The 22,192-nt window shown below is 48.2% G+C and overlaps 1 protein-coding gene across 1 annotated transcript; it reads left to right on the top strand.

Annotated features, from left to right (window-relative positions):
* Positions 1-17: 17 nt before the first annotated feature.
* fam113 (family with sequence similarity 113) lies at positions 18-20,989 on the top strand (the record flags this gene model as incomplete). Its single annotated transcript, XM_078537863.1, has 4 exons — positions 18-142; positions 11,381-11,531; positions 19,952-20,195; positions 20,789-20,989. Coding segments are annotated over 4 exons (721 nt in total), but the record flags the coding sequence as incomplete, so codon positions are not given.
* Between the last annotated feature and the right edge of the window lie 1,203 nt (positions 20,990-22,192).

Genomic DNA, 22,192 nt, shown 5'->3' on the forward strand with positions numbered 1-22,192 from the left:
TATCGCAGCCCACTCACCTCCTGAGATTCTACTTCCTCACACAAATTTACTCCGACTATGTGGAAAGCGTCTTGGCTGATTTCCAGGGAGGACCACAACCCGACGTCGTCATCGTCAACTCGTGTGTTTGGGACATCTCCAGGTACACAGTGAGCCTGGGGGGGGTGAGTGGGTGCTTGGGATGTGGGGAGGAGGGAGGGAGGGATTGAGGTGGACTGGGTGGGGGGGGAGGGAGGGAGGGATTGAGGTGGACTGGGTGGGGGGGGGAGGGAGGGATTGGGGTGGGCTGGGTGGGGGGGGAGGGGGGAGGGAGGGATTGAGGTGGACTGGGTGGGGGGGGAGGGAGGGAGGGATTGAGGTGGACTGGGTGGGGGGGGAGGGGGAGGGAGGGATTGAGGTGGACTGGGTGGGGGGGAGGGAGGGAGGGATTGAGGTGGGACTGGGTGGGGGGGAGGGAGGGATTGGGGTGGGCTGGGTGGGGGGGGAGGGGGGAGGGAGGGATTGAGGTGGACTGGGTGGGGGGGGAGGGAGGGAGGGATTGAGGTGGACTGGGTGGGGGGGGAGGGAGGGATTGGGGTGGGCTGGGTGGGGGGGGAAGGGGGGAGGAAGGGATTGAGGTGGACTGGGTGGGGGGGGAGGGAGGAGGGATTGAGGTGGACTGGGTGGGGGGGAGGGAGGGATTGGGGTGGGCTGGGTGGGGGGGAGGGGAGAGGGAGGGATTGAGGCCGGCTGGGTGGGGAGGGAGGGAGGGATTGAGGCGGGCTGGGTGTGGAGGGGGGAGGGAGGGAGGGAGGGAGGGATTGAGGTGTTTTTTAATTCTGTCACGGGGTGTGGGTGTCACTGGCAAGACCAGCATTTGTTGCCCGTCCCTAATTGCCCTTGGTCTGAGTGGCTGGTCAGTTTGTTTCGAGGCAGCCACATTGCTGTGGCTCTGGGCTCTGGATACTGCAGAGGCTTTGGGCCCTGTCAATATTCTGACAACAGCACTGAAGATTTGGAATTAAGAGTCTGATGATGACCATGAAACTATTGTCGATTGTCATAAAAACCCATCTAGTTAATTAATGTCCTTTAGGGAGGGAAATATGCTGTCCTTACCTGGTCTGGCCTCCATGTGACTCCAGACCCACAGCAATGTGGGTGACTCTAGAATGGGCAATGAGGGCAATTATGGATGGGCAATAAATGCTGGCTTGGCCAGCGACGTCCACATCCAATGAATGAATTTTTTTAAAAAAAGTAACATTCACGCCACACAGTGTCAGGCAATGACCATCTCCAACAGGAGAGAATCCAACCAATAGCATTACCATCACTGAATCCCCCACTATCAACATCCGGGGATTACAATTGACCAGAAACTGAACTGGACTGGCCATATAAATACTCTGGCTACAAGAGCAGGTCAGAGGCTAGGAATCCTGCGATGAGTAATTCACTTCCTGACTCCCCAAAGCCTGTCCACCATCTACAAGGCACAAGTCAGGAGTGTGATGGAATATTCCCCACTTGCCTGGATGAGTGCAGCTCCCACAACACTCAAGAAGCTCAACACCGTCCAGGACAAAGCAGCCTGTTTGATTGGCACCACATCCACAAGCATTCACTCCCTCCACCACCGACGCACAGTAGCAGCAGTGTGTGTACCATCTACAAGATGCACTGCAGGAATTCACCAAGGCTCCTTCGACAGCACCTTCCAAACCCACGACCACTACCATCTAGAAGGACAAGGGCAGCAGACACATGTGAACACCACCACCTGGAAGTTCCCCTCCAAGTCACTCACCATCCTGACTTGGAAATATATCACCGTTCTTCACTGTCACTGGGTCAAAATCCTGGAACTCCCTCCCTAACAGCACTGTGGGTGTACCTACACCACATGGACTGCAGTGGTTCAAGAAGGCAGCTCATCACCACCTTCTCAAGGGCAACTAGGGATGGGCAATAAATGCTGGCACAGCCAGCGAAACCCACATCCTGTGAAAATAAAAAGAAGTGGGCCAGACCGGGTAAGGATGGCAGATTTCCTTCCCTAAATGACATGAGTGAACCAGATGGGTTTTTACAACAATCGATGATAGTTTCATGGTCACCGTTACTGAGACTGGCTTCATATTCCAGATTTATTAATTGAATTTAAATTCCACCAGCAGCCGTGCTGGGATTTGAACTGGGTCCCCAGAGAATTCGCCCGGGCCTCGGGATTACTAGTCCGGCGACATTACCATTACACCACCATTCCCTGGAAAGTCAATGAAGAGTAGTTATAATGGGGGACGTTAATTAACCAAGTAAAAACTGGGGTAGTGGTACATCAGAACATAAGAATTTTTAGCAGGAGTAGGTCATTCAGCCCTTCAAACCTGCTTGATGTGCTGAATGGGAACATGATGGTAAAAGCAGGGAAATCCCAAGATATTCTATAAGTATATCAATGGGAAGAGGATAACCAGGGAAAGAGTAGAGCCCATTAGGGACCAAGGGGGCAATCTATGGGTGGAGCCAGAGGACATCGCTAGAGTGTTGAACGAATACTTCACATCCGTCTTCACCCAAGAGAATGAGGATGAAGGTATCGAACTCGGGCAGAGAGACTGTGAGGTTGTTGAGCAAATTGATATAGGGAGTGACAAGGTATTGGAGGTGTTGGCAGGCTTAAAAGTGGACAAATCTCCAGGTCTGGATGATTTGTGTCCCAGACTGCTGAGGGAGGCTAGGGAGGAGATCGCAGGGGCTCAGACCCAAATTTTTAATTCCTCTCTGGCCACGGGGGAGGTGCCAGAGGACTGGAGAACAGCTAATGTGGTTCCGCTATTTAAGAAGGGTTGTAGAGATAAGCCAGGGAACTACAGGCCAGTGAGTCTCACGTCAGTGGTAGGGAAACTATTGGAGAAATTTCTGAAGGAGAGAATCTATCTCCACTTGGAGAGACAAGGTTTGATCAGGGATAGTCAGCATGGCTTTGTCAGAGGGAGGTCATGCCTAACAAATTTGAATTTTTTGAGGAGGTGACCAGGTGTGTAGATGAGGGTAGTGCAGTTGATGTAGTTTATATGGATTTCAGCAAAGCCTTTGACAAGGTCCCACATGGGAGACTTATAAAGAAGGCAAATGCACATGGGATACAGGGTAATTTGATAAGGTGGATTCAAAATTGGCTTAGTTGTAGGAGACAGAGGGTGATGACAGAAGGATGCTCTAGTGACTGGAAGCCAGTGTCCAGTGGCGTACCACAGGGATCTGTGCTGGGTCCCCTATTATTTGTCATTTATATAAACGACATAGATGACTATGTGGGGGGTAGGATTAGTAAGTTTGCGGATGACACAAAGATTGGCCAGGTGATTAACAGTGAGGTTGAGTGTCTTGGGCTACAGGAAGATATAGACGGGATGGTCAAATGGGCAGATAAGTGGCAGATGGAATTTAACCCTGAAAAGTGTGAGGTGATACACTTTGGAAGGAGTAATTTGACAAGGAAGTATTCGATGAACGGCATGACACTAGGAAGTTCTGAGGAACAAAGAGACCTTGGCCTGTGTGTCCATAGATCTCTGAAGGTGAAGGGGCATGTTAGTGGGATGGTCAAAAAGGCATATGGGACACTTGCCTTTATCAATCGAGGCATAGATTACAAAAGTAGGGAGGTCATGTTGGAGTTGTATAGAACCTTGGTGAGACCACAGCTGGAGTACTGTGTGCAGTTCTGGTCGCCACATTATAGGAAGGATGTGATTATACTGGAGGGGGTGCAGAGGAGATTCACCAGGATGTTGCCTGGGATGAAACATTTAAATTATGAAGAGAGGTTGGATAGATTTGGGTTGTTTTTGTTGGAGCAGAGAAGACTGAGGGGCGACCTGATAGAGGTGTACAAGATTATGAGGGCATGGACAGGGTGGATAGGGAGCAGCTGTTCCCTTAGTTGAAGGGTCAGTCACAAGGGGACATAAGTTCAAGTGAGGGGCAGGAAGTTTAGGGGGGATGTGAGGCAAATCCTTTTTAACCAGAGGGTGGTGACGGTCTGGAATGCACTGCCTGGGAGGGTGGTGGAGACGGGTTGCCTCACATCCTTTAAAAAGTACCTGGATGAGCACTTGGCACATCATAACATTCAAGGCTATGGGCCAAGTGCTGGTAAATGGGATTAGGTAGGTAGGTCAGGTGTTTCTCACGTGTCAGTGCAGACTCGATGGGCCAAAGGGCCTCTTCTGCACGGTGATTCTGTGATCTCTTTGCCCCCTGCACACCAAGATCTAGATCTTTAGTACATATCAGGAAAAGCAAGGGTCCCTGGGGAACTCCACTACAAACCTTCCTCCAGCCTGAAAAATATCCATTGACCATTACTCTCTGCTTCCTATTTTTCAGCCAATTTTGTATCCATGTTGCTACTGTCACTTTTATTCCATGAGCAATAACTTTTCTCACAAGTCTGTTGTGTGGCTCTGTATCAAATGCATTTTGTAAGTCCATGTACACCACATCAACAGCATTACCCTCATCAAGTGTAAGATATTGGGGGTTCAGGCCCACGGAGAACTGAATAGGCAGTCTAGAAGACCATAAGACGTAGGAGCAGGAGGCCATTTGTCCCATCAAGTCTGCTCAGTCTTTCAGTGAGATCATGTCTGATCTGATAATCCTCAACTCCACTTTCCTGCCTTTTCCCCATAACCCTTGATTCCCTTACTGATTAAAAATCTGTCTGTCTCAGCCTTGAATATACTTAATGACCCAGCCTCTCCAGCCCTCTGCGGTAAAGAATTCCACAGATTCACTACTCCCTGAGAGAAGAAATTCCTCCTCATCTCTGTCTTAAATGGGTGTCCCCTTACTCTGAGATTATGCTCTCTGGTCCTAGACTCTCCCACAAGGAGAAACAACCTCTCAGCATCTATCCTGTCAAACCCCCTAAGAATCTTATATGTTTCAATAAGGTCGCCTCTCATTCTTCTAAACTCCAATGAGTACAGGCCCAACCTACTCAACCTCTCCTCATCCAGAACCAGGGGTCACAGTCTGAGGATATGGGGTAGACCATTTAGGACTGAGATGAGGAGAAATTTCTTCACCCGGAGAGTGGTGAGCCTGTGGAATTCATTACCACAGAAAGTAGTTGAGGCCAAAACATTGTATGTTTTCAAGAAGGAGTTAGATATAGCTCCTGGGGTGAAAGGGATCAAAGGGTATGGGGAGAAAGCAGGAGCAGGCTATTGAGCTGGATGATCAGCCATGATCATAATGAATGGCGGAGCAGGCTCGAAGGGCTGAATGGCCTACTCCTGCTCCTAGTTTCTATGTTTCTATAAGAAAATCCCTCCATCCCTGGGATCAACCTAGTGAACCTTCTCTGGACTGCCTCCAATGCCAGTATATCTTTCCTTAGATAAGGGGACAAAAATTGTTAACAGTATTCTAGGTGTGGTCTAACTAGTGCCTTATATAGTTTTAGCAACACTTCCCTATTCTTGTATTCCAATCCCTTTGAAATAAAGGCCAAATTTTACTTGCCTTCCCTATTACCTGTTGAACTTGTATGTTAGCTTTTTGTGATTCATGCACAAGGACTCCCAAATCCCTCTGTGCTGCAGCTTTCTGCAGTCTTTCTCCATTTAAATAATATTCAGCTCCTCTATTCTTCCTGCCAAAGTGCAGAACCTCACATTTTCCCACATTATATTCCATCTGCCTAGTTTTTGCCCACTCACTTAACCTGTCTATATCCCTCTGTAGACTCCTTGTGTCACCCTCATCACTTGCCTTCCCACCTATTTTTGTGTCATCCACAAACTTGGCGATAGTACATTCACTTCCCTCATCTGAGACATTAATTTATATTGTAAATAATTGTGGCCCCAGCACTGATCCCTATGACACTCCACTAGTTACAGGTTTCCATCCCAAAAATTCCCCCCTTATCCCAACTCTCTGTCTTCTATTAGTTAACCAATCCTCTATCCATGCTAATATCCTACCCCCAACACCATGGACTCATCTTATTAAGTAGCCTTATGTGCGGTAACTTATCGAACACCTTTTGGAAATCCAAATATATTACATTTACAGGTTCCCCTTTATCTATCCTGCTTGTTACCTCCTCAAAGAATTCTAATAAATTTGTTAGACATGATTTCCCCTTTATGAAGCCATGCTGACTCTGCTTGATTAGATTATGTATTTCTAAATGCTCTGCTATTACATCCTTTATAATAGACTCTAACATTTTCCCAATGACAGATGTTAAGCTAACTGGCCTATAGTTACCTGTTTTTTGTCTCCCTCCCCTTTTTGAATAAGGGCGTTACATTGGCAGTTTTCCAATCCTCTGGGACTTTTCCAGAATCTAAGGATTGGAAGATTACTACCAGCACATCCACTATCTCTGTAGCTACTTCCTTTAATATCCTCGGATGTAACCCATCAGGCCCTGGGGACTTATCAGCTTTTAGCCCCATTAGTTTCCCTAGTACTTTTTCTCTAGTGATAGTTATTGTATTGATTTCCTCTCCCCCTTTTGCCCCTTGATTATTTAGTATTGTTGGAATGATATTAGTATCTTTTACCGTGAAGACTGATGCAAAGTATTTATTCAACTCCTCTGCCATTTCCTGGTTCCCCATTATTATTTCCCCAGCCTCAATCTCTAGGGGGTCGATGTTCACTTTGACCTCTCTTCCTTTTTATATATTTAAAGAAGCTCTTATTGTCCATTTTTATATTACTTGCTAGTTTACCCTCAAAGTTTATTTTCTCCCTCTTTATTTTTTGGTCACCTTTTGTTGGTTTTTAAAACTTTCCCAATCCTCTCATTTACCACTAATCTTTGTCACATTGTATATTTTTTCTTTCAATTTGACACTATCCTTAACTTCCTTGGTTAATCATGGTTGTTTTATCCCCTTCCTAGAATCCTTCCTCCTCACTGAGATGTATCTTTGTTGCGAGTCATGAAGTATTTTCTTAAACATCTGCCATTGTTCATCAACTGTCTTTTCTGCTAAACTCCTTTCCCAGTCCACTCCAGCCAACTCTGCCCTCATTCCCTTGTAATTGCCCTTATTTAAATTTAGCACAGTTGTTTCCAACCCAAGTTTCTCTCAAACTGAATGCGAAATTCCACCATGTTATGGTCACTGTTTCCTAGGGGATCTTTCACTCTGAGCTCATTTATTAAACCTGCCTCATTACACATTACCAGATCCAAAATAGCCTGATCCCTGTTTGGATTCACAACATATTGTTCAAGGAAACTGTCCCGAATACTCTCTGAATTCTTGCTCGTGTCTAGTAGTCAGAAGTAATTTTAAGATGGTTTATTAAGAAACAACAGTTTAGTTATGATACATAGATATGATCATATTTATATAATATATGATATATATATTATATAAATATATATTTATATTTTATATATGCTATGACGCGTATTGCAACCTCCCCAACACCTCAGCCGTATACAATCCCTCAGCAGGACCTCCCCATATAGACCCTTACCCAGTGTCAATCACCTGTTCAAACTATTCTGACCGATGGACACAGGACAGGTACTCCAAACGCCAGGGTGGTTTCTACTCGTGCGTCACCCTGCTCCAGGTCAGCTGTTTAGTTAGAAGACACCATTCTATCTGCTTGGGAATATCGACCCCTCTTTCCAATGAGAGAATCAGTGCTGGATGGAAAGTCCCAGCAAGTTTCTATATTATGTAGAAAATACCCACGTATTAAGGACCCCAATTTCTTACAGTTCCCCCTTGGAGAGGGAGATATCCTCACTGACTTCCCACAACTAATTTTAGGATAAGATAGTTATTTCTCAAATACAAACTGTTTCCCTAATATCTTGATTACATATTCAGGTAACATACTAAACTAGAAGTAGCTGATTACTGGGTTTGACACCCCTGCCTGCAGCCCCCGCCCTTGGAGAGGGAAATATCCTTGGGATGGGATTTTCTGGCCCCACCTGCAGTCAGGGTCGTGTCCGGTCCCACCGGAACTCCACAGACTCCTGGCTGGGCCCCTCACACCCGCTAATGGTGGGTCCCACCAGAATGGGACTGTGAAACCCCAGCCGCTGGCTTTTGCAGGAGTGATGCTCATTTCCAGCTCTTCGTATCGAAGTAAAGCAGCAGATTGTGCAGTGGACTCAGCTCCCCATTCAGCTCTATCCTTCTTGTGGATAATTCTTACTAAGTATAATTTCTCCCCAGCCTTCAATTGCCCCAAATCCAAAACTCCTTTGACATTCACTGTACTCTAACTCGAAGATGGCAGTCGACTGAGGGAGTAAAATTAATTGTCCTGAAGTCAGTTTCTCTATGGAGTATGTGTCAGTGATTTGATCATTTCAAAATGTTTTCATATCCTTCAGGCCTTGTTAACCGTTTCCCGCTGTTTGTTGAGTAGCTGAGCCCGTCTGGGACTCTCTCTTCAGTACAGCAGCTCCATGTACTCTCCGATTGTCGGCTAACAGATCACCTCTGCCTCACACTGACCTCCCTGGCCTCCCAATTCCTTCCTTAACGCCTGAAGGGTATGAAAACATTTTGAAATGATCAGATCACTGACACATACTCCATAGAGAAACTGACTTCAGGACAATTAATTTTACTCCCTCAGTCCACTTCCATGTGTTGGAATTTCACATTCGTTATGTCACCTTCAGACATTTCCCTCTCTGTTGGCTGTGCTGTCCAGGGATTCTCTTTTTACCAGATTTCCTATTCGGGCAGTGTTCCTTCTGCTACAGTCACTTCATCATCCTTGGTGGTAATCTCTCTCCCCTCTCCCACAAATCCTTGTTTTGCATTTATTGAAGGTTTATCAGGTCAAAGAACAAAGAAAAGTACAGCACAGGAACAGGCCCTTCGGCCCTCCAAGCCTGCGCCCGTCAACTAAAACATTTTGCACTTCCGGGGTCCGTATCCCTCTATTCCCATCCTATTCATGTATTTGTCAAGCTGCCTCTTAAAAACCACTATCGTACCTGCTTCCACCACCTCCTCTGGCAGCGAATTCCAGACACTCACTACCCTCTGCGTAAAAAACTTGCCCCACACATCACCTTTATAGTTTTCTCCTCTTACCTTAAATCTATGTCCCCTAGTAATTGACTTTTCCACCCTGGGAAAAAGCTTCTGACTATCTACTCTGTCCATGCCACTCATAATTTTGTAAACTTCTATCAAGTCGCCCCTCAATCTCTGTCGCTCTAGTGAGAACAATCCGAGTTTCTCCAACCTCTCCTCTTAGCTAATAACCTGCGGACCAGGCAGCATCCTGGTAAACCTCCTCTGCAACCTCTCCAATGCCTCCATATCCTTCTGGTAATGTGGTGACCAGAATTGCACGCAATATTCCAAGTGTGGCCTAACCAAGGTTCTATACAGCTGCAGCATGACTTCCCAGCTTTTATACTCAATACCCCAGCCAATGAAGGCAAGAATGTCATATGCCTTCCTGACTACCTTATCCATCTGCGTTGCCACTTTCAGTGACCTGTGAACCTGTACACCCAGATCCCTCAGCCCGTCGATGCACTTAAGGGTTCTGCCATTTACTGTATAATTCCTGCCTGTATTAGACCTTCCAAAATGCATTACCTCGCATTTATCCGGTCTGTAGGGATTGTGCTGTGTATTTTGCCAATCAGCTTCACCATCCAGGATTTCACTCTCTTTAAAAAGATGAATAATTCTTCCTGACTTTCTGGTAATCTTCTCAAAAGATCAAAGGGGGTCTCCATCTCGAGATCTTTGCTGATCTCCCCCTGGACGCTCCCAATGTCTCAGCTGGTGGCCAGATTATCAAATTCAATTCTCTTAAACATTTCATAGGCACAGACACAAGTATCTCTGAGAGAAAGCTGTTTCCTTACACTCGTCTCATTGTCACTTCCCTTTCACTAGAGTGTTCTTCAGTATCAGATTTAGATATTCCACTGGACAATGCCTGAGGTGAGTTATTCCAATTCCCATTTGCTGTTGTCCTTCCTCTGCCTCTTATTCGAAGTGGGGCATCCTATTAATTGCCGTTGTATCTCTTCCAGGAGTTCTGGAGAAATTTTATAGCCCAATAGCATGTTTTCATAATATCGTTAAAACAGAAATGAAATGTTCCCATTTGATTTCAGGCATTTTGCTCGTTTGTTCTTTCACTTAAACAAACAATAGAGCCACAGAAAGGTTACAGTGCAGAAAGAGGCCATTCAGCCCATCGTGTCTGTACCGGCCAAAAAGAGCAAAAATTTATATTTCTCCCTTGTTGAAACTATGCTGCAGTTCTGCCGAAGGGCCATGGAGGCTCGAAACGTTAACTGATTTCTTCTCCGCCGATGCTGCCAGACTTGCTGAGTTTTTCCAGGTAATTCTGTTTTTGTTTTGTTTTGTAGAGCAAAAATTAACCTAGCCGCTCATTTTAATCCCACTTTCCAGCCCCTGGTCTGTGGCTTTGCAGGTTCCCGAGCTTCAGATGCAGATCCAGGTACATTTTAAATGAGGTGAGGGTTTCAGCCTCAACCCCCAACTTAGGCAGTGAATCCCAGACACTCACCACCCTCTGGGTGAAAAAGTCTTTCCTCATGTCTCCGCTAATCCTTCTACCAATCACCTTCAATCTGTTCCCCCTGGTAACTGACCCCTCAGCTAGGGGGAAAACAAGTCTTTCCTCATGTCTCCTCTAATCCTTCTACCATCTTATACCATCCTATAATCCTATACTCCTGTTCCCCCTGGTAACTGACCCCTCAGCGAGGGGGAAAACAAGTCTTTCCTGTCGACCCTATCTAGGCCCCTTATAATTTTATACAACTCAATTAGGTCACCCCTCAGCCTCCTCTGTTCGAAGGAAAACAATCGGAGCCTATCCGATCCCTCCTCATAGCTGCAATTTCCAAGCCCTGGCAACATTCTTGTAAATCTCCTCTGCACTCTCTCCAGAACAGTTATGTCCTCCCTGTAATGTGGTGACCAGAACTCTGCACAAACAGTTCCATCATTAGATCCCTGCTTTTGTTTTCAATCCCTCGCCCAATAAAGGAAAACATTCCATATGTTTCTTTCCCACCTTATCCACCTGTCCTGCCACCATCAGGCATCTATGGACATGCACAACAAGGTCTCTCCTTCCGAAATCCCTCAATAACTCCCCATTAATACCTCTCAATAACTTGCCCTCCTCTTGTTCTTGTGTAACAGAATCGAGTGGGTTGAGTGGTCTCCTCTGGTTGCCGCATGCTCTCCTTATCCACTTTCGATTTGTTTCTCTGGCACAGTCTCTGTCCCTCCCCCGGTTTCCCCACCGCTCCTGCTCTCCTCCCCCATGCCCCCTCGCTCTCTTTGGTTCTGACGCTGGCTCTCTTGCTCCCTCACAGGTATGGGTCCAATTCAACTGAGAGATACAGAGAGAATCTGGACAAATTCTTCACTAGATTGAAGCAGGTCCTTCTCCCAGAATGCCTGGTGATTTGGAACATGGCAATGCCGCTGGATAAAAAGATCAAAGGCGGATTCCTGATACCAGAGGTAACGGCCAAAACTCCATCGGTGCGCGGTGTGACAGTGTAAACTGCAGTGTAAACACCGTCAGTACGCGGTGTGACAGTGTCTGTAAACTGCAGTGTAAACACCGTCAGTACGCGCTGTGACAGTGTCTGTAAACTTCAGTGTAAACACCGTCAGTACGCTGTGTGACAGTGTAAACTGCAGTGTAAACACCGTCAGTACGCGGTGTGACAGTGTAAACTGCAGTGTAAACACCGTCAGTACGCGGTGTGACAGTGTAAACTGCAGTGTAAACACCGTCAGTACGCGGTGTGACAGTGTAAACTGCAGTGTAAACACCGTCAGTACGCGGTGTGACAGTGTCTGTAAACTGCAATGTAAACACCATCAGTACGCGGTGTGACAGTGTCTGTAAACTTCAGTGTAAACACCGTCAGTACGCGGTGTGACAGTGTAAACTTCAGTGTAAACACCGTCAGTACGCGGTGTGACAGTGTAAACTGCAGTGTAAACACCGTCAGTACGTGGTGTGACAGTGTCTGTAAACTGCAGTGTAAACACCGTCAGTACGCGGTGTGACTGTCTGTAAACTGCAGTGTAAACACCGTCAGTACGCGGTATGACAGTGTAAACTGCAGTGTAAACACCGTCAGTACGCGGTGTGACTGTCTGTAAACTGCAGTGTAAACACCGTCAGTACGCGGTGTGACAGTGTCTGTAAACTGCAGTGTAAACACCGTCAGTATGCGGTGTGACAGTGTAAACTGCAATGTAAACACCGTCAGTACGCGGTGTGACACTGTCTGTAAACTGCAGAGTAAACACCGTCAGTACGCGGTGAGACAGTGTAAACACCGTCAGTACGCGGTGTGATTGTATCTGTAAACTGCAGAGTAAACACCGTCAGTACGCGGTGTGACAGTGTCTGTAAACTGCAGTGTAAACACCGTCAGTACGCGGTGAGACAATGTTTGTAAACTGCAGTGTAAACACCGTCAGTACGCGGTGTGACAGTGTAAACTGCAGTGTAAACACCGTCAGTACGCGGTGTGACAATGTCTGTAAACTGCAGAGTAAACACCGTCAGTACGCGGTGTGACAGTGTAAACTGCAGTGTAAACACTGTCAGTACGCTGTGTGACAGTGTCTGTAAACTGCAGTGTAAACACCGTCAGTACGCGGTGTGACAGTGTCTGTAGACTGCAGTGTAAACACCGTCAGTACGCGGTGTGACAGTGCCTGTAATCTGCAGTGTAAACACCGTCAGTACGCGGTGTGACAGTGTCTGTAAACTGCAGAGTAAACACCGTCAGTACGCGGTGTGACAGTGTCTGTAAACTGCAGTGTAAACACCGTCAGTACGTGGTGTGACAGTGTAAACACCGTCAGTACGCGGTGTGACAGTGTCTGTAAACTGCAGTGTAAACACCGTCAGTACGCGGTGTGACAGTGTCTGTAAACTGCAGTGTAAACACCGTCAGTACGTGGTGTGACAGTGTAAACACCGTCAGTACGCGGTGTGACAGTGTCTGTAAACTGCAGAGTAAACACCGTCAGGCGGTGTGACAGTGTCTGTAAACTGCAGTGTAAACACTGTCAGTACGCTGTGTGACAGTGTCTGTAAACTGCAGTGTAAACACCGTCAGTACGTGGTGTGACAGTGTAAACACCGTCAGTACGCGGTGTGACAATGTCTGTAAACTGCAGTGTAAACACGGTCAGTACGCGGTGTGACAGTGTAAACTGCAGTGTAAACACCGTCAGTACGCGGTGTGACAATGTCTGTAAACTGCAGAGTAAACACCGTCAGTACGCGGTGTGACAGTGTAAACTGCAGTGTAAACACTGTCAGTACGCTGTGTGACAGTGTCTGTAAACTGCAGTGTAAACACTGTCAGTACGCGGTGTGACAGTGTCTGTAGACTGCAGTGTAAACACCGTCAGTACGCGGTGTGACAGTGCCTGTAATCTGCAGTGTAAACACCGTCAGTACGCGGTGTGACAGTGTCTGTAAACTGCAGAGTAAACACCGTCAGTACGCGGTGTGACAGTGTCTGTAAACTTCAGTGTAAACACCGTCAGTACGTGGTGTGACAGTGTAAACACCGTCAGTACGCGGTGTGACAGTGTCTGTAAACTGCAGAGTAATCACCGTCAGTAGGCGGTGTGACTGTCTGTAAACTGCAGTGTAAACACCGTCAGTACGCGGTGTGACAGTGTCTGTAAACTGCAGTGTAAACACCGTCAGTACGCGGTGTGTGTCTGTAAACTGCAGTGTAAACACCGTCAGTAGGCGGTGTGACAGTGTCTGTAAACTGCAGAGTAAACACCGTCAGTAGGCGGTGTGACAGTGTCTGTAAACTGCAGTGTAAACACCGTCAGTACGTGGTGTGACAGTGTAAACACCGTCAGTATGCGGTGTGACAGTGTCTGTAAACTGCAGAGTAAACACCGTCAGTAGGCGGTGTGACTGTAAACTGCAGTGTAAACACCGTCAGTACGCGGTGTGACAGTGTCTGTAAACTGCAGTGTAAACACCGTCAGTACGCGGTGTGACAGTGTCTGTAAACTGCAGTGTAAACACCGTCAGTACGTGGTGTGACAGTGTAAACACCGTCAGTACGCGGTGTGACAGTGTCTGTAAACTGCAGTGTAAACACCGTCAGTACGTGGTGTGACAGTGTAAACACCGTCAGTACGCGGTGTGACAATGTCTGTAAACTGCAGAGTAAACACCGTCAGTACGCGGTGTGACAGTGTAAACACTGTCAGTACGCTGTGTGACAGTGTCTGTAAACTGCAGTGTAAACACCGTCAGTACGCTGTGTGACAGTGTCTGTAGACTGCAGTGTAAACACCGTCAGTACGCGGTGTGACAGTGTCTGTAAACTGCAGAGTAAACACCGTCAGTACGCGGTGTGACAGTGTCTGTAAACTGCAGTGTAAACACCGTCAGTACGTGGTGTGACAGTGTAAACACCGTCAGTACGCGGTGTGACAGTGTCTGTAAACTGCAGTGTAAACACCGTCAGTACGCGGTGTGACAGTGTCTGTAAACTGCAGTGTAAACACCGTCAGTAGGCGGTGTGACAGTGTCTGTAAACTGCAGTGTAAACACTGTCAGTATGCGGTGTGACAGTGTAAACTGCAGTGTAAACACCGTCAGTACGCGGTGTGACAATGTCTGTAAACTGCAGAGTAAACACCGTCAGTACGCGGTGTGACAGTGTCTGTAAACTGCAGTGTAAACACCGTCAGTAGGCGGTGTGACAGTGTCTGTAAACTGCAGTGTAAACACTGTCAGTACGCTGTGTGACAGTGTCTGTAAACTGCAGTGTAAACACCGTCAGTACGTGGTGTGACAGTGTAAACACCGTCAGTACGCGGTGTGACAGTGTCTGTAAACTGCAGTGTAAACACCGTCAGTAGGCGGTGTGACAGTGTCTGTAAACTGCAGTGTAAACACTGTCAGTACGCTGTGTGACAGTGTCTGTAAACTGCAGTGTAAACACCGTCAGTACGTGGTGTGACAGTGTAAACACCGTCAGTACGCGGTGTGACAGTGTCTGTAAACTGCAGTGTAAACACCGTCAGTACGCGGTGTGACAGTGTAAACTGCAGTGTAAACACCGTCAGTACGCGGTGTGACAATGTCTGTAAACTGCAGAGTAAACACCGTCAGTACGCGGTGTGACAGTGTAAACTGCAGTGTAAACACTGTCAGTACGCTGTGTGACAGTGTCTGTAAATTGCAGTGTAAACACCGTCAGTACGCGGTGTGACAGTGTCTGTAAACTGCAGAGTAAACACCGTCAGTAGGCGGTGTGACTGTAAACTGCAGTGTAAACACCGTCAGTACGCGGTGTGACAGTGTCTGTAAACTGCAGTGTAAACACCGTCAGTACGCGGTGTGACAGTGTCTGTAAACTGCAGTGTAAACACCGTCAGTACGTGGTGTGACAGTGTAAACACCGTCAGTACGTGGTGTGACAGTGTAAACACCGTCAGTACGCGGTGTGACAGTGTCTGTAAACTGCAGTGTAAACACCGTCAGTACGTGGTGTGACAGTGTAAACACCGTCAGTACGCGGTGTGACAATGTCTGTAAACTGCAGAGTAAACACCGTCAGTACGCTGTGTGACAGTGTCTGTAAACTGCAGTGTAAACACCGTCAGTACGCTGTGTGACAGTGTCTGTAGACTGCAGTGTAAACACTGTCAGTACGCTGTGTGACAGTGTCTGTAAACTGCAGTGTAAACACCGTCAGTACGTGGTGTGACAGTGTAAACACCGTCAGTACGCGGTGTGACAATGTCTGTAAACTGCAGAGTAAACACTGTCAGTACGCGGTGTGACAGTGTAAACACTGTCAGTACGCTGTGTGACAGTGTCTGTAAACTGCAGTGTAAACACCGTCAGTACGCTGTGTGACAGTGTCTGTAGACTGCAGTGTAAACACCGTCAGTACACGGTGTGACAGTGCCTGTCAACTGCAGAGTAAACACCGTCAGTACGCTGTGACAGTGTCTGTAAACTGCAGAGTAAACACCGTCAGTAGGCGGTGAGACAGTGTAAACACCGTCAGTACGCGGTGTGACAGTATCTGTAAACTGCAGAGTAAACACCGTCAGTAGGCGGTGTGACAGTGTCTGTAAACTGCAGAGTAAACACCGTCAGTACGCGGTGAGACAATGTTTGTAAACTGCAGTGTAAACACCGTCAGTACGCGGTGTGACAGTGTAAACTGCAGTGTAAACACCGTCAGTACGCGGTGTGACAATGTCTGTAAACTGCAGAGTAAACACCGTCAGTACGCGGTGTGACAGTGTCTGTAAACTGCAGTGTAAACACCGTCAGTACGCTGTGTGACAGTGCCTGTAATCTGCAGTGTAAACACCGTCAGTACGTGGTGTGACAGTGTCTGTAAACTGCAGAGTAAACACCGTCAGTACGCGGTGTGACAGTGTCTGTAAACTGCAGTGTAAACACCGTCAGTACGTGGTGTGACAGTGTAAACACCGTCAGTACGCGGTGTGACAGTGTCTGTAAACTGCAGTGTAAACACCGTCAGTATGCGGTGTGACAGTGTCTGTAAACTGCAGTGTAAACACCGTCAGTAGGCGGTGTGACAGTGTCTGTAAACTGCAGTGTAAACACTGTCAGTACGCTGTGTGACAGTGTCTGTAAACTGCAGTGTAAACACCGTCAGTACGTGGTGTGACAGTGTAAACACCGTCAGTACGCGGTGTGACAATGTCTGTAAACTGCAGTGTAAACACCGTCAGTACGCGGTGTGACAGTGTAAACTGCAGTGTAAACACCGTCAGTACGCGGTGTGACAATGTCTGTAAACTGCAGAGTAAACACCGTCAGTACGCGGTGTGACAGTGTAAACTGCAGTGTAAACACTGTCAGTACGCTGTGTGACAGTGTCTGTAAATTGCAGTGTAAACACCGTCAGTACGCGGTGTGACAGTGTCTGTAGACTGCAGTGTAAACACCGTCAGTACGCGGTGTGACAGTGCCTGTAATCTGCAGTGTAAACACCGTCAGTACGCGGTGTGACAGTGTCTGTAAACTGCAGTGTAAACACCGTCAGTACGTGGTGTGACAGTGTAAACACCGTCAGTACGCGGTGTGACAGTGTCTGTAAACTGCAGAGTAAACACCGTCAGTAGGCGGTGTGACTGTCTGTAAACTGCAGTGTAAACACCGTCAGTACGCGGTGTGACAGTGTCTGTAAACTGCAGTGTAAACACCGTCAGTACGCGGTGTGACAGTGTCTGTAAACTGCAGTGTAAACACCGTCAGTACGTGGTGTGACAGTGTAAACACCGTCAGTACGCGGTGTGACAGTGTCTGTAAACTGCAGAGTAAACACCGTCAGTAGGCGGTGTGACAGTGTCTGTAAACTGCAGTGTAAACACTGTCAGTACGCTGTGTGACAGTGTCTGTAAACTGCAGTGTAAACACCATCAGTACGTGGTGTGACAGTGTAAACACCGTCAGTACGCGGTGTGACAATGTCTGTAAACTGCAGAGTAAACACCGTCAGTACGCGGTGTGACAGTGCCTGTAAACTGCAGAGTAAACACCGTCAGTACGCTGTGTGACAGTGTCTGTAAACTGCAGTGTAAACACCGTCAGTACGCGGTGTGACAGTGTCTGTAAACTGCAGTGTAAACACCGTCAGTACGTGGTGTGACAGTGCAAACTGCAGTGTAAACACCGTCAGTACGCTGTGTGACAGTGCCTGTAAACTGCAGTGTATACACCATCAGTACGCTGTGTGACAGTGTCTGTAAACTGCAGTGTAAACACCGTCAGTACGCGGTGTGACAGTGTAAACTGCAGTGTAAACACCGTCAGTACGCGGTGTGACAATGTAAACTGCAGTGTAAACACCATCAGTACGCGGTGTGACAATGTAAATTGCAGTGTAAACACCGTCAGTACGCGGTGTGACAATGTAAACTGCAGTGTAAACACCGTCAGTACGCGGTGTGACAATGTAAACTGCAGTGTAAACACCGTCAGTACGCGGTGTGACAATGTAAACTGCAGTGTAAACACCGTCAGTACGCGGTGTGACTCTGTAAACTGCAGTGTAAACACCATCAGTACGCGGTGTGACAGTGTCTGTAAACTGCAGTGTAAACACTGTCAGTACGCGGTGTGACAGTGTAAACTGCAGTGTAAGCACCGTCAGTACGCGGTGTAACAGTGTCTGTAAACTGCAGAGTAAACACCGTCAGTACGCGGTGTGACAGTGTCTGTAAACTGCAGTGTAAACACCGTCAGTACGCGGTGTGACAGTGTCTGTAAACTAGAGTGTAAACACTGTCAGTACGTGGTGTGACTGTCTGTAAACTGCAGTGTAAACACCGTCAGTACGCGGTGTGACTAAACTGCAGTGTAAACACCGTCAGTACGTGGTGTGACTGTAAACTGCAGTGTAAACACCGTCAGTACGCGGTGTGACTGTCTGTAAACTGCAGTGTAAACACCGTCAGTACGCGGTGTGACAGTCTGTAAACTACAGTGTAAACACCGTCAGTACGCTGTGTGACAGTGTCTGTAAACTGCAGTGTAAACACCGTCAGTACGTGGTGTGACAGTGTAAACACCGTCAGTACGCGGTGTGACAATGTCTGTAAACTGCAGTGTAAACACCGTCAGTACGCGGTGTGACAGTGTAAACTGCAGTGTAAACACCGTCAGTACGCGGTGTGACAATGTCTGTAAACTGCAGAGTAAACACCGTCAGTACGCGGTGTGACAGTGTAAACTGCAGTGTAAACACTGTCAGTACGCTGTGTGACAGTGTCTGTAAATTGCAGTGTAAACACCGTCAGTACGCGGTGTGACAGTGTCTGTAAACTGCAGAGTAAACACCGTCAGTAGGCGGTGTGACTGTCTGTAAACTGCAGTGTAAACACCGTCAGTACGCGGTGTGACAGTGTCTGTAAACTGCAGTGTAAACACCGTCAGTACGTGGTGTGACTGTCTGTAAACTGCAGTGTAAACACCGTCAGTACGCGGTGTGACTAAACTGCAGTGTAAACACCGTCAGTACGTGGTGTGACTGTAAACTGCAGTGTAAACACCGTCAGTACGCGGTGTGACTGTCTGTAAACTGCAGTGTAAACACCGTCAGTACGCGGTGTGACAGTCTGTAAACTACAGTGTAAACACCGTCAGTACGCGGTGTGACAGTGTCTGTAAACTGCAGTGTAAACACCGTCAGTACGCGGTGTGACAATGTAAACTGCAGTGTAAACACCGTCAGTACGCGGTGTGACAGTGTCTGTAAACTGCAGTGTAAACACCGTCAGTACGCGGTGTGACAGTGTCTGTAAACTGCAGTGTAAACACCGTCAGTACGCGGTGTGACTGTCTGTAAACTGCAGTGTAAACACCGTTAGTTCACGTGCAAGTCCTCTTTTTTTATCCCTAATCGGCTCTCCTCTTTCTTTTCCCACCTTTTATTATTTACATGTTTATAGAAGACCTTGGGATTCCCTTTTATATTCACTGCCAGCCTCTTTTCATGTGTTTGATGGGGTCATTGTAGAGGGAGCTTTACTCTGTATCTAACCCCGTGCTGTACCTGTCCTGGGAGTGTTTGATGGGGACGGTGTAGAGGGAGCTTTACTCTGTATCTGACCCCGTGCTGTACCTGTCCTGGGAGTGTTTGATGGGGACAGTGTAGAGGGAGCTTTACTCTGTATCTAACCCCGTGCTGTACCTGTCCTGGGAGTGTTTGATGGGGACGGTGTAGAGGGAGCTTTACTCTGTATCTAACCCCGTGCTGTACCTGTCCTGGGGGTGTTGGGGTTAATGAACTCTGTTGTTTGGTGTGTTTGTGTTGGTTGCCCTGTGTGTGTGTGTCTGTGTCTGGGTGATGAAGTACTCTCAGACGCTGTTTATCTTGCTGTAGTTGCAGTGTCTGGAAGCCACTTTGCGTTGTGATGTGATTGAAGCCAGTTTCTACAGTGCCCTTCTGGCTGCGGCTCACGGTTTTGAGGTTGTGGATTTGCATTTCCAATTCCGCTTTGAGCTACAACACCGAGCTGCAGATGGAATTCACTGGAGCCAAGTGGTTCATCGGCAAATCACCGTCCGGCTGCTCCAGCACATTGCAGACGCTTGGGGTGTGGCCCTGTCATTCCCCAAACCACAAGGTAACAGAGACCTTCAACTTTCCTCTCGGGAACCAGGCTGATGCAGTTAATGGGTGGGAGTGAGTGTGGGGGTGGGGGAGGAATGTGGGGGGTGGAGGAGGTGGTTGGGGTGGGGGAGGGATGTGGGGGGTGGTTGGGGTGGAGGGAGGGATGTGGGGGGAGGGATGTGGGGGGAGGGATGTGGGGGGAGGGATGTGGGGGGTGTAATGTGGGGGGTGGTTGGGTTGGGTGGTGGATGGGTGGGTGGGGGAGGGATGTGGGGGGAGGGATGTGGGGGGTGGGGGGGGTGGTTGGGTGGGTGGGTGGGGGGTGGGGGGGGTGGTTGGGTGGGTGGGGGGGGTGGGTGGGTGGGGGGTGGGGGGGGTGGTTGGGTGGGTGGGGGGGGTGGTTGGGTGGGTGGGTGGGATGTGGGGGGTGGGTGGGTGGGATGTGGGGGGTGGGTGGGTGGGATGTGGGGGGTGGGGGTGGGTGGGTGGGATGTGGGGGGTGCGGGGGGGTGGGATGTGGGGGGTGGGTGGGTGGGTGGGGCGGTGGGGTTTCCCGGGGTTTCCCATGTTGCCTGTAACATCCTAAACCCCGGGATGTATTGGCAGCTTCAGTTCCATTGGAGTTCGTGGCGAGGGATCTCCCAGTGTCTGTGGGAAGCTCGTCTCCCCCATTCTCCCAGTGGGAACGTTGGAGATTTCCCAGCAACGATGCTGCACAACCAGACTTCATCCTCGACTGTCTGGAATCGGCAGGGGGAGAACCTTGGCCTGGATACAGCACCTTCACCAACTACCCAGCCTGGAATGGTAAGGTTTATATTTCAGCTACTTTGGTTTATTGTGTAATATCCTGGTTCTGGCTCTGGCTCCAGCTGTAACACTATTGGGGCACAATATTAAGGGAAGGAGGATGTCAGTATTGTCGGGAGCGGGAGCGTTCCTGTGTCCTGGATAATCATTGTGCAGCAAGTGTTGGTTACAGATCCTGGCATCACTGCAGTGCCTCTGTCAGGTTCAGAGTGACAGCACATTCAGACTGTGGAGTGACCATATCTGTCAGAGTTTGCAGAAGTAGAGGAAATGGGTGACCAGCAGACAGTCCAGAAGGAACAGGCAGCGAGTGCAGGAACTGAGTATTTTAGAGCCAGCCACATTGCTGTGGGTCTGGAGTCACATGTAGCCAGACCAGGTAAGGACGGCAGATTTCCTTCCCTAAAGGGCATTAGTGAACCAGATGGGTTTTTACAACAATCGATGATAGTTTCATGGTCACCGTTACTGAGAATAGTTTTATATTCCACATTTAATTTAAATTCCACCAGCAGCCGTGTGATTCGAACCCATGTCCCCAGAGCATTAACCCGGGCCTCGGGATTACCAGTCCAGCAACATTAACCCGGGCCTCGGGATTACTAGTCCAGAGCATTAACCCGGGCCTCGGGATTACCAGTCCAGCAACATTAACCCGGGCCTCGGGATTACCAGTCCAGAGCATTAACCCGGGCCTCGGGATTACCAGTCCAGCAACGTTAACATTACACCAGAGTAGTTATAATGAGGGATTTTAATTATCCAAATCTCGATTGGGATAGTCATATATAAGAAAGAAGAGCAGGAGGAGGCCATTCAGCCCTTCGAGCCAATCCGCCATTCAGTGAGATCATGGCTGATCACCTACTTCAACACCATTGTCCTGCATTCTCCCCGTATCCTTTGCTGTTTTAATACGTAGCAATCTATCCATCTCAGTCTTGGACATACTCGATGACTGAGGCCCCACAGTCCTGTGGGACTGAGAATTCCAAAGATTCCCTACCCTCTGAGTGAAGGAACTCCTCCTCATCTCGATCCTAAATGGCCTGCCCCTTGTCCTGAGCCTGTGCCCCCTGGTTCTCGAGCCCCTCCCCAGCCAGGGGAAAGGCCCTTCCTGTTTCTACCTTGTCCAGCCCTGTAAGAATTTAGTGTTTTTCAATGAGATCACCTCTCATTCTTCTAAACTCCAGAGAAGAA

Source organism: Cetorhinus maximus, unplaced genomic scaffold, assembly GCF_964194155.1.
Source record: "Cetorhinus maximus unplaced genomic scaffold, sCetMax3.hap1.1 HAP1_SCAFFOLD_3193, whole genome shotgun sequence".
Classification (NCBI taxonomy): Eukaryota; Metazoa; Chordata; class Chondrichthyes; order Lamniformes; family Cetorhinidae; genus Cetorhinus; species Cetorhinus maximus.